Below are 13712 nucleotides of genomic sequence, written 5' to 3'. Positions count from 1 at the left end.
CTACAATGTATTGCTCTAAGAAACAATCCCTGATGCACTCTACAAATTTGTCTTCATGTTACCCCGCCAATCTGATTTGTCCAGTCAACATGCAGATTAAAATCACCCATGACAATTGTAGCGCCCTTCCTACATGCCTCCATTATTTCCCAATTTATACTTTGTCCTACAATGAGGCAACTCTTTGGGGGCTCATAGACGACTTCCACCTGTGAGGACTTCTCCCTGTTATTCCTTATTTCTACCCAAACTGATTCCACATCACAAAAGAGCATTCTACCTAATTCCACTCCCCTGCCTTATCCCTGTAACCTCTCTTTTCAGGGAGCAATCCAATTCTCTTCAGAATAACTCGATCAAACCTGCCTCCACCACCCTCTCAGGAAGTTCATTCCAGACTTCAACCACCCTCTGGGTGAAAACATTTTTCCTCACATCACTTTTACTTTTACCAATTATTTTGAATCTGCCCTCTGGTCCTTGATGCTCTCGAGTGGGAACAATTTCTCACTATTTACCCTGTCCATACCCTCAGGATCTTGAATACCTCTATAGAGTTTCCTCTCAGCCTTTTCTCCAAGGAAAACAGTCCCAACCTCTCCTCATTGATTCAAGGGATAAACAACTGCATCTTTCTTGTGAATCTCCTCTGTACTCTCTCCAATGCCTTCATATCCTTCCTCAACGATAGAGCCCAAAACTGGACGCAGTATTCCCGATGAGGTCTAACTAGTGTCTTATACAAATTCAACATGACTTCCTTCCTCTTGTACTCAATGCCCCTATTAATAAAGCCTAATATAATATATACTATATGCTTTATTAACTGCTCTCCCAACATGCCCTGTCATCTTCAATGACTTATATACATACACCGAGGTCCCACTGTTCTTGCATCTCCTTTTGAGTCTCTCCCTTTATTTTATACAGTCTCACCAGTTGAACTTCAAGGCTATCCTTATCACAGTTGACGGTTCCAATCTTCCTATCATTTTCAAATTTTGAAATCCTGTCCTAAACACCAGTCTAGGTCATTAATATATATCTGGAAAAGCAAGGGTCCCAACACTGACCTCTGGGGAACTCCACTACAAACCTTCCTCCAATCTGAAAAACAACCATTTATCAATAATCTGTTTCCTGTCACTCTGCCAATTTCTTATCCAAGTTTTATTCCATGAGCTAGAATTTTGCTCATGTCTGTTGTGTGGCACTGTATCAAATTTTGCCTTTGAAAATCCATATATACATCAACAGCTTTGCCCTCATCAACCTTCCTATTACCACCTCAAACTCCAGCAAGTTAGTTAAATATGATTTCCTCTTAATTTATCCATGCTGGCTTTCCTTAATTATCATGTACTTCAAAACGATTTAGACAGGTTGAGTGAGTGGGTAAATACATGGCAGATGCAGTATAATATGTACAAGTGTAAAGTTATCCACTTCAGTGGGAAAAACAGAATGGCAGAGTATTATTTAAATGGTAATAGACTGGGAAATGTTGATGTACAAAGAGACCTAGGTGTCCTTGTACACCAGTCACTGAAAGCAGGCATGCAGGTGCAGCAAACAGTTAAGGTGGCAAATGCTATGTTAGCCTTCATTGTGAGAGGACTTGAGTACAGGAGCAAGGATGTCTTACTGCAGCTGTACAGGACCTTGGTGAGACCACACCTGGCGTAGTGTGCGTAGTTTTGGTCTCCTTACCTAAGAAAGGATATAATTGCCATAGAGGGAGTGCAGCAAAGGTTCACCAGACTGATTCCTGGGATGGTAGGATTGTTGTATGAGGAGAGATTGGGCCAACTAGGCTTGTATTCACTAGAGTTTAGCAGAAGGGGAAGGGATATAATTGAAACATATAAAATTCTGACAGGGATAGACAGACAGGATGCAGGGATGATATTTCTTCTGGCTGGGGGTGGGTGGGGGTGGTGTTCTAGAACAAGGGGTCATAGTCTCAGGATACAGAGTAGACCATTCAGGACTGAGATGAGAGGAAACTTCTTCACTCAGAGGGTGGTGAACTCGTGGAATTCTCTACCATAGAAGGCTGCGGAAGCCAAGTCACTGAATATATTTGAGAAGGAAATATATAGATTTTTGGATTCTAAAGGCATCAAGGGGTATGGGGAGAACACGGCAGTATGGCATTGAGATAAGAGGATCAGCCATGATCATATTGAATGGTGGAGCAGGCTCGAATGACCTACTCCTGCTCCTATTTTCTATGTTTTGTCTAAGTGACTATTGATTTTGTCTCAAACTATAGTTTCCAGAAGTTTCCCTACCACTGAAGTGTCATTTCCCTCAGTACTCTTGGATGCATCTCATCTGGTCCTGGTACATTATTGTATCGAAGTATGGAACTTAAAATAGACGTCTCAAAGCACTTGCACAAGGAGAATAGTCAACACTGACTAGGAGGTTAAAGCACACAATAATGGAGGGGTAATCAAAACACAAAGCTCTTCAAAACAGGGAGCAAAACATCAAGGCAGAACAAACTAGAGAGCAAGTTCTAGGGAGCAAGTGCATGGTGGTTAAACAAATTGCCAGTTAGAGAGAGCATCAGACAACGCTATTCATGACCGCATCATCTTTATCCCACACTCTGTGCCCTTCCCCCATAGTGCTCAATTTTTTTTCACGTATTCATCCATTTGTTTTATGGATTTTGATTCCACACCTGTTTATGGTAGGCCACTCCATGTCCAACTACTCTTTGCAAAAAAACACATCTTTAACCTTTCCCATTGTTCTTTTAGTGTTCATTTTAAATGCATGCCCTCTAGTTACTGACTCACAAATCACTGGAAATAATTTTTATCTGTTTACCTCATCATAACTTTAACTCCTCTATCAGATCTTCCCTTAATATTTACTTTTATAAAAACACCGGTTTCTCTCGTGTCTCATAATTGAAATCTTATCCTTGATATCATCTTACTGAATTCCCAATATGCTAACTGAAGCCTAGCCATTATTTGTGCAGGTTTAGCATTGCCTCCTTGTTCCTATTTAAGGCCCTTATTTATAAAATCAAGGATCCCACATGTTGGTTACGTTTTATAAAAACACAGCATTTTCAACTTGCCTTTCCCTTCTGTGTTTCCAAACCAAAAGACTTCTCTTTCCCTTTTAAAAGTTTTACTATTTAGTTATTAATTTTTCCTTTCATTCTTCCTCCCAATATGAATCAGCTCACATTTCTCCATAAATACCATCTGACATCTATCTACCTGACCTAATAATCTGGATATGTCCTCTTGCAAGTCTCAGACTTTTCACAGAGCTCCCAATTTTCGTATCGTAAGGAACATATCTTTTTATTTCTGTTGGACTGTGGATTAGAATTACAATGGCTGGTGTGAAAGACATGTCCACTGGAACAGGATGATATATATAATATATATATATATATAAAATAAATAAATAAATATATATACAATGTTGCGTCCTGGAACAGAGTATGCCACGAATAACAAGATAGTTCTGGAAAGGAGTCCTGGACCAAGGGAGCTGTCTGACAACAGCATTTTAATTGGTTCCTGACCAGGTTTTGTGTTGAGGGCAGTGCAGCTGAATAATTCCTAGCCTGAAAGGAACAAGGCCTAAAACCTCTTGCATGTGGAAGATTCCAGTAATTCTACAAAGTAGAAAGCTCCTGGCCTGCAAAGAGAAAGCATCTAAAAATCTCTTTTCATCATATTTCTATGACTTGCTCTCTCTGAGCAAACCCCTATAAAAAGGAAAAGGGGAAAGCCACTGTTAGAGAATTGAAAGGCAAGTTCTCAACCAGTGAGCTAAATACTGAAAGTGCTGGCAGACCACCTCATGTCATCAACAAGAGCTTAAAGGAATTTGGAAGACACTGATCAAAATCAACTCATCGAATCCTGTACTCCGGACTGGTGCTGTTGAACTGTTTTATCCCACTCTTATAAACTTATTAAGTTTACAAACCTGGTGCTCATATTCTGTCAACCTAAATTGAACAGTTAGGTAGAATTAGGGCAATCTGGTGGGTTGATCAAACTTTTTCCCATTTGTCACAGCTCAGGAAGCAGTGGGGCTTGATATTGCAGCGCACTGTCCCCAGTGAGTCCTAACAGTGTCATATCAAAAGTTGACATTACACCCCATATCCAAATCTAGAGCAATGGTCCCAATATTCACCCTAAGAGTACCACTGAAAATAGCTTGCTAGTCCAAAAAATTGATTAACTGCTATTCTCTTTAAACTAAGTTTCTATCCATCCTGCCACATTCACTGGTTTCACCAAAAATAATTTTTGATGATGGAAATTGTGCTATTTTGCCCTAAGTTATTTTAGCCTGTAAAAGCCACAGCAGGCATTTGATATTCCAAAATTTATAGTGATGCTAGTATTGTAGAAAACTACATTTAACCCATGAATAGGTTACAGTAAATAGAATAATTCAATTCTACCAACGTGGATCATCAAAAGTGGACAGCAGAAAGGAACAAGATCTGCTTCCAGGAAAACTCAAACTGCGCATGGGGACGGAGTAGACAAAAATTGCCCTATTGCTTTGCATTTCATGGTAAGTTCTGCCACATTGACATGGCTGCCCTTGTTGAATGCCTCTGACTGATTGGTGCATGGCCTCAGCTGTTACACTGTGCAGAGTTTGTAGGTTCATTTTCTAACCTAATACTGAACCAAATGTTCGATTGGAACAGAGCTGTGGGAGATCACCTTTACAAGCTTTTCTGAGGCAGAGTGTTCCAAAGTCGCACAACCCTCGGAAAAAAAATCTCTTCATCTCTGTCCTATAGGGGCGACCCCTAATTTTAAAACAGTGTCCCTTAGTTCTGGACTCACCCACAAGAGGAAACATCCTTTCCATGTCCACCTTGTCAAGACCATTCAGAATCTTATATATTTCAATCAAGTCACCCCTCACTCTTCTAAACTCCAGTGGAAACAAGCCCAGCCTGTCCAACCTTTTCACATAAGGCAACCCACTCATTCCAGGTGTCAATCTAATAAATCTCCTCTGAACTGCCTCCAATGCACTGACATCCTTCCTTAAATAAGGGGACCAAAATTGCATACAGGTCTCACCAATGCCCTGTATAACTGAAACATCGTCCTTACTTTTATGTTCAATTCCTCTCCTAATAAAGGATAGCATTCCATTAGCCTTCTTGATTACTTGCTGTTCCTGCATACTAACTTTTTGTGACTCTTGCACAAGAACACTTAGTTCCCTTCTGCACCTCAGAATTCTAGTCATTCTCCGTTTAAGTAATTCTCTGCTTTATTCTTTCTGCCAAAATGAACTTCACATTTTCCCACATTATACTCCATCTGCCAGATTTTTGCCCACTCACTCAACTTATGTCTGTCTGCAAACTCCTTACGTCTTCTTCACAACATACTTTCCAACCTATTTTTGTGTCATCTGCAAATTTAGCTACCATGTCTTCACTCCCCTCATTTATGTCATTGATGTAAATTGTAAAACGTTGAGGCCCCAACATGGGCCCCATACAGGGCTCCACTCGTCACATCCTGCCAATCAGGCAAAGACCCATTTATGCATACTCTGTTTTCTGCCAATCAGCAATTTTCTACCCTGGCGACTATGTTATCCACTCCACTATGAACTTTTATTTTCCGCAATAACCTTTGATGTGGCACCTTATCAAATGCTTTCTGGAAATCCAAGTACAGTACGTCTACAGGCTCCCCTCTATCCACTGCATGTTACTCCTTCAAAGAACTAAAAAAATCCCTATAATGTCATGGTCAATTTCGGATTTTATTAATTGAAATTAAATTCAACCAGCTGCCATGGTGAGATTTGAACTCATGTCCCCAGAGCATTAGCCTGGGCCTCTGGACCACTAGTCCAATGACATTACCAATATGCCAAGATCTCCCCAACTTTCTTTGCATCAACTCACTGAAAGTTATATTAATAAGCTGCACTACCATACTGTAAGGGATCTACAATATCTGCAGGCTGAAACTTCTGTATGATAATGGCACTTAGTTTTAACTCGAAGGTTGTGAGCGTTCCTGAAAACTTTGCACTACCACGATGCTAAAAATATGCAAACAACTATTTTGTTGTATAAAATGATATGTGCAAGCATAGGTACAAAATCACTCACCCTTACAACATCCCTTTTGTGCAAATGATCAGTTTAGACAGAATTCAGTATTTATGTCATTATAGATAATGCCTTCAATTTTACCTATGCAAATTAATGAGTAGACACCATTTCCTTGTTCTAACTTTCCTTAATGAAAGGAATCGCAGGGTTGTGACAACTGCTGTTATAGCACCATCAAGGGGGTGCAGCAACATCAGGCAATACTTGAATCTAATGAATTCATTACTAACTCATCACCTCTCTTCCTTCCCTGTAGTTTCCAACACCCTCTTGCCTACGTGATATGCATTCCAATCTTCCTCACATCGTAGGAGTGGGAAAAATACAAGTAATTTTACTGAGGCACAACAGGGACAGAGAGAAGTTATGAGGTATATTAGAAAGTCAGAAAAAATCTGCCCTTTGGGGAAGTGTCCTAAAAATTCTGTGTATCTACAAACATGAGCTGGGTATATATAACTAAATAGCAAGGTCTCAATTACAGGGGTTTTAATCATTAATTGAGAGTAATATTTGGCTTTATAATTGTATAGCTTTTTCGCTGATGTTAATGAGGCTCTTTAAATAAACTGGATTGATGACCTTCCCCACGCCCCCAAATAATGCTAGTCCGAGTTCTCTTACCTTGCATTAATGAGGTACTGTGCAAGGCTTATGTTGGCAGGGGATCCAGTAATAGTAATCTGGCGTTCCGTTGAGCCTTCTGCTGCATTAGCTATTTTAATCTGCGCCCCAGACATTTGTCTGATCTCATTGATTTTGCTGCCTTGTCTGCCGATTATACATCCTATTAGCTGAAAAGAAATTTGGGGGAAAAAATTAAGTCGAGCAACCAACCAACGAACTGGTAGAGTGTGCAACATTGAATGCAGGCTGAAGATGCAAGAACAGAAACAGACAGAAGTAAAGGCATTTCAGCCCATTTAAAAACTCTCTTTGTTGCTTATATTCATGATAAAGATCACCACTGGCCATTTGCCTCCTCCTTGGCAGCCAACCCCATATCTTACTATTCCACGCATGCTTGATAAAAAAGTCCATTTCCTCTTTAAATGCTTCAACTAAGTCCTGGTTCACTATGCTCAGTGGCAAATTTTCCCAAAAATTAACCTCCAAACGTGTTGTAGTTATTCCTAAATTGCAATTAGTTTGCTTGTTCACCTTTAAAACTGAGCAAACGGAAAAGCAGGCAATGGAAACATCAAATTATTTGAGCTGAGAAGATGGGTGATTACTATGATACCCCATGTTCATAATATTGAATGATTTAAGGCACTTGTTAATGAGGAAATTAAGGTGTTAAGTTATCCAATGGCTTTTTGACCACAGCTAAACTTGTTGGAAGCAGTAAAGAAACTACCGATTCCCCTAGTACTGTGCTGCTTGATGAAATTTCACAGCAGCAGACGGACAGTTATTTCACCTATTCAATGTGACAAGGTGCTTTGAAACATAGAAGTGCCTACAAAATAAGCAAACTCTACGGAGTGCTTTTATTTCTGTAAATGCTCTTCGTATAGTGCCACGTACTTGCGTACATAATACACTGGCACATGAAAAATATTAATGCTCGATAAAACTTATTTTTCAATTTTTGCAGGATTCTTAATTTATTTTGCTGTACAGATATCCTGTGGCGTCTGCACTTAAGGGCAATCCTGAGGTATTTAACTCGAGCTTTAATCTGTACCTTAAAAATATTATATTCATTGGGAATAAGTTACTTTTACATGCTGTATGACTACTCACAGGAGTGCAGCTAAAACTATTACCATGTCATAAATATAATTCAAGAGAACCTTCTTTATTCAGTATGTGGTGCGGGTGTGGAACTTGGCCCCTCCCCCCAACATGTGATTTGCATACATGTACTTAAGAGTAAGCTAAATAAGTAAATTAGGGAAAATGGAATAGAGGGTATGCTGACGGAATCAGATAAACACGGGCATAGACTATTTCGGCCAAATTGCTTGTTTTTGTGCTGAAAGTTCTACAATATATGTAATTTTATTCATCGTCGTACGGATATTCTATACACAAATTGTACATATATTCTGTTACAGATGTACACTATTAAATCTTGCCACACTTTATAAGTTAGGTTTTAAAGCAAAAACATTACAGTACTCTCAACACAATCAGTAGACAAGTGTGTCCCGGTTATATTTAAGTGTACTATGGGGTAAAGGAACAATCTTGGGTGTCTCCAACATTGGGAGGAACCAGCATGTCTCACTGGTCAGCCACTGCATTCTACCGCATTAGCATTTTAATCTGCGCTCCAGACATTTGCCTGATCTCACTGATTTTGCTGCCTTGTCTGCTATTACATCCTATTAGTTGAAAAGAAATTTGGGGCAAAAAAAATTAAGTCAAGCAACCAACCAACTGGTAGAGTGTGCAACATTGAATGCAGGCTGTTGAAGATGCAAGAACAGAAACAGACAGCCCCTGACTAGTGAGGTGCTGACCAATCGTGGTCCATCTGCTTCAATGGGTGCTTGGAGCTTAGAGTTGCTCCTCAACAAGTGGACCGAATCATCACACCAGGCATACAAACAAAACAGATAAAAAGAAAGAAGATGCCAACTCCTTGATTGGCAAGCTGAAGGCCAGGGCCATGTGCACAGGATTGATAGGTGACATGCAGCTGGTCGATAATACGCACAAGTCAGTTGTGATCCACATGGAACTTGATAGGTTGAACATCGACATAAGCCTCATCTCTTTTAGGGAAGCTGTCGAGAGTGGATCACAAAGGAAAACATTACACATTCTTGTGGCAGGGCAAGAGTTCAGAGGAAACACATGAGCAAGGTGTCTGCTTCACTGTTAAGGAACTTGATGCTCTCGATGATACAAACTACCCCCTCCCTCAAACAAATAGATCAGAAGGTGCTCTCTCTATCCACCTCTCAACTCAAACGAGGCCAGTTAACCTCATGAATATCTCTGCTCCAATGCTATGCTCCACTAGAGGGGAAAGTCTAGTTCTATGAGGAATTTGACACTATCAGCAGAGTCCCTAAGTCAGAACATCTTTATCTACTGTGGGATTTCAATGCAAGAGTGGGTGTGCACTATGAGGCACAGCACTCCTGCCTTTGACATCATGGGTTGGGAAATAAGAACGGAGGGTAATTGAGCTTTGGTGCTATCAGGAACTTTGTGTAACGAACACTTTCTTTCAGAACAAACCACATGTCACAAGATGTTCTGGAAACATCCAACATCAGGGCATTGGCACCAGCTAGATCTGATCATCGCCAGATGTGACTCTCTCAACAGCTTTAGAGAAAGATCACTCTGGTGTGCACCAGGGTTAGAGAGCAGCCCTTGAAGCTTTCTCATTCAAAGCAGGGAAACTGTCCTTGTATCAATGTCAGCCATCCTGCCTCCAGATAAGAATTAACAGTTCTCGACTCGACTAAAGGTTATAAGAGTTAGACGGGAATGTGGAAATCGAAACACAAGATGATCAGCATGATCTTATTGAATGGCAGAGCAGGCTTGAGGGGCCGAATGGTCTACTCCTGTTCCTGTTTCTCATGTTCTTATGACTCAATTTACAGGCACTCGCCAGCATTCCCACACAGGTGCAGAAGCAAAATGGAACATACTTTGAGACACCATTTACAATACTGCACTCTCAACATACGGGAAGCAAGAGCAGAAAAACGCTGACTGGTTCAATACTAACATTGCTGTGATGGAACCCATCATTGATGCTAAGCAATCCACATTCATTGACTACGAGAGAGATCTGGGTGAGAAGACCCTGAGTGCACTAAGCCGCTCAAAGTAAAATCCAACTGACTGCTAAGCGCTGTGTCAATGACTACTGGTTACAACTTGGCCAGAATATTCAGATGTCCTCTGACGCAGGGAATGCTAAGGGCATGTATGATGGGATTAAAAGGCAACATGTCCATCATCAAAGAAAACAATTCCCTTGAAAACAAGGACAGGGAGGTCATTATCAATGCAATAAACTGTTGGTGTAATGGGCAGAACACTACCTTGAATTGTACCCTTGGAAGAACATGGTCACTGAGGAAGTTCTAGACATCGGAGAGCCTGCCTATCAAGGAAGAGCTAGATATTGAATCCACATTGGAGAAGCTATTGATTCACTTGCCACTAGAAAAGCTCCAGGTGCTGATGTTATACCACCTGAATTCATCAAGCACAGGAAACCAGCATTCCTGCATGAACTTCTTGCTTTCTACTGGAGAGGGGATATGCATGATTCAAAGATGATCGCAGAGATCACAACACCTCCGCTGCAAGGACACCTACAAGTGCAATATGAAGATGGCAGACATTGACACTGACAGCTGGGAGGCAGTCACTGACAGCTGTGGCCTCTTGACAGACTGCTTGGGGTTCCTAAGCCACACCAGGCAATGTTTAGCACAGAATTAGCCACCAAGACTTAAACTACTGTCTCACAAGACAAAGCCCTTGTAATTAGCAATGTGGCCAAAGAAGTGAATAGTCTGTCTCTCCAGTGCAGTTTGTCACAATATCTTAAATTCTAGACACTTTCATACATGAAAATGAATCATGTACAACGGCTTCCTTAATTTATTTAACCTTCATTGCACAAGCACTCAGTGGGGAATCGTGCAACATACAGCCTTTTGTCACTGTGATGCTCATGTGATATGTGTGAACCTATGGAGATGACAGACATTTTTACATAAAAAAAAAAAGACACATGGACAATTTATCTTGACCCAAAGTGGAGTCTGGGGTCAGGTGACTTTTCCTGATTTCTGCTTTGACAAGGACTAATTCATTTCTATGGAAAGTCATAAATGTAAATGCCCGTAGGTAGGACCTTCCCTTGAAAAGATATTCAAAATGTGAGATCACTTGTGCAAATTACAGCTCCTACAGAAACTCAAATACGTTCGAGTGGCTTCCCAGACTCTGTCTGTCAACTCGAAACTGAGCAGAGAGGGGTATGAAGAAACCTAACATCGTATCATCTGTGTGGATAATAGAAGTATTGATGTGGTCACATGATCAAAACCAACTTGAGGTAACACATATTATTCCAAAGGCAAGCCAGGGGCAGGTCAGTCTGGGACGAACAGCACAAAAGGGAATGCAAGTAGTACAGAACCCTGCCTAACAACCAGTCAACTCAGGCAGTGAGAGGGGGGATAATTTGTTTCATCTGCAAGAGTATCTCTTTTCAACAGAAGCTTGGCCACAACTTTGTATGAAAACCCAGAGGCTTTCAACCTCTCTTCAAATAACCAAGAGAAGAAACCCATTAGGCCTGCAACAACTTCAGGGACTCATTAAGGACACATGATTCGTCTCTTATTATTGTTAATAATCTAAGTGTACCCATCATCATAACATATTTTCTTGTGTATACGTGTGCTTGAGTGATTGAGTGTTTTTGCTGCATTTACATTTTGGGTGTTGTGTAAAAAATAAATGTGCCTCACCAGAAAACCTGTTTGTGTCTATCCTTTAAAGTCACAACACTCAACGACACAAAAGTGAAGATTTTATTTTTAACTTTATTGGAGTGGGGAAAGAATGGTCCAAGATATTTAAATTATATTAAACAATTTGATTCCATAGTATAATTTACTATGATTTTAAAACTTCACATCAACTTGCTTTAAGTAAACAGAACACGTACATTAACAGATGTTACTATTGCAGCAGATTGAAAAATTCTTGATATGCAATCATTTTGTAACAATTCAACTACTTTTTCAATCTAAAGATTTGTTGGGGCACAGGAATTGTTGGAATGAAACTCCCTTTCAATGCTCTGTTGCATTCACTTTGGAGACCTCTGCACTCCAATTCTCCCCTCTCGCACATCCTGATTTTTATTGCCTATAGCTACCTAGGCCCTAAGCCTTGGAATTCCCTTCCTAAATCTCTTTACTTCCCTCTCTTCCTTTAAGGTGTGCTCCTTAAAACTGACCTCTTTGACGAAGCTTTAGATTTCCTGCCCTCATGTCTCCTTATACGGCTCGACTTCAAATTTTGCTTGCTAACATTCCTCTGGAGTGCCATGGGATCTTTTTAGCATGTTAAAGGTACATACAAATATACGAATTAGGAGTAGGCCACTCGGCCCCTTGAGCCTGCTCCGCCATTTAATAAGATCGTGGCTGATCTAATTTTAAACTCCACTCCACATTCTAGCCTACCCCCAATAACCTTTCATCCCCTTGCTTATCAAGAATCTATCTACCGCTGCCTTAAAAATATTCAAAGGCTCTGCTTGCACTGCCTTTTGAGGACGAGAGACTCATGACCCTCGGGAAAAAAATTCTCATCAATAAAGTGACCCGTTATTTTTAAACAGTGACCCCTAGTTCTAGATTCTCCCACAAGAGAAAACACCCTTTCCACATCCACCCTGTCAAGACCCTCAGGACCTTATATGTTTCAATCAAGTCACCTTACTCTCCTAAACTCTAGCGGATACAAGCCTAGATAGTTCAACCTTTCATCATAAGACAACCCTTCCATTCCAGGCATTAAGTCTAGTAAACCTTCTCTGAACTGTTTGAAATGCATTTACATCCTTCCTTAAATAAGGAGACCAATACTGTACACTATACTCCAGATGTGGTCTCACCAATGCCCTATATAGCTGAAGAATAACCTCCTTACTTTTATATTCACTTGCTGTTCCCTGCATATGAACCTTTTACGATTCATGCATTTGGACACCCAGGCCCCTCTGCATCTCAAAGGTCTGCAATCTCTCACCATTTAGATAATATGCTTCTCTTTTACTCTACCTGTCAAAATGGACAATTTCATTTTTCCTCATTATGCTCCATTTGTCAAATCTTTGCCCACTCACTTAACCGATGTCCGTTTGTAGCTTCCTTATGCCCTCTTCACAACTACCTATCTTTGTGTCATCAGCAAATGTACAACCATACCTATGGTCCCTTCATCCAAGTCATTTATATAAATTGTAAAAAGTTGAGGCCCCAGAATTGATCTCTGTGGCACACTACTTGTTACATCATGCCAACCAGAAAATGATCCATTTATGCCTTCTTTGATCCTGTTAGCTAGCCAATCTTCTATCCATGCCAGTACGTCACCCCCCATACCATATATTCCGCAATAACCTTTGATGTGGCACTTCATCAAATGCCTACTGGAAACTCAAGTACAGTACATCCACTGGTTCCCCTTTATCCACAGCATATTCTTCAAAGAACTCCAATAAGTTGATTAAATATGATTTCCCACTCACAAAACCATGTTGGCTCTGTCTAATTACCTTGAACTTATTTAAGTGCCAAGCTATAACATCTTTAATAATAACGTCTAACATTTTCCCTATGAACAGATGTTAAGCTAACTGGCCTGTAGTTTCTTGCTTTCTGTCTACCCCCCTTCCCCCCCCCACTCCTTTTGAATAAAGCAGTTACATTCACTATTTTCCAATCTAATGCGATCTTGCCTGGTATAGGGAATTTTGAAAAAATTACAACCAACTATCTTACTAGCCACTTCTTTTAAGGCCCTAGGATGTAATCCATCAGGACCCAGG

The 13712-nt window shown here is 40.4% G+C and overlaps 1 protein-coding gene across 35 annotated transcripts in view; it reads right to left on the bottom strand.

The window, feature by feature from the left end:
- LOC121285233 (poly(rC)-binding protein 3) overlaps window positions 1-13712 on the bottom strand; it is a 171305-nt gene that overhangs the window by 7729 nt on the left and 149864 nt on the right. For 29 of the 35 annotated variants that reach the window (XM_041201560.1, XM_041201543.1, XM_041201556.1 and 26 more), the window contains one exon: window positions 6779-6948. The exons of 3 other annotated variants lie outside the window; for them this stretch is intronic. In XM_041201560.1, coding sequence (XP_041057494.1) covers window positions 6779-6948 — 170 coding nt within the window. Of the gene's footprint in view, window positions 1-6778; window positions 6949-8822; window positions 8893-13712 lie in introns of those variants that run through there. 3 more of the 35 variants (XR_005944614.1, XR_005944615.1, XM_041201577.1) reach the window with 1 other exon arrangement.

This window comes from Carcharodon carcharias, chromosome 12 (genome assembly GCF_017639515.1).
Source record: "Carcharodon carcharias isolate sCarCar2 chromosome 12, sCarCar2.pri, whole genome shotgun sequence".
Classification (NCBI taxonomy): Eukaryota; Metazoa; Chordata; class Chondrichthyes; order Lamniformes; family Lamnidae; genus Carcharodon; species Carcharodon carcharias.
The sequence above is the reverse complement of the archived record's forward strand: the minus strand, read 5'-3'. Positions and strand labels throughout refer to the sequence as shown.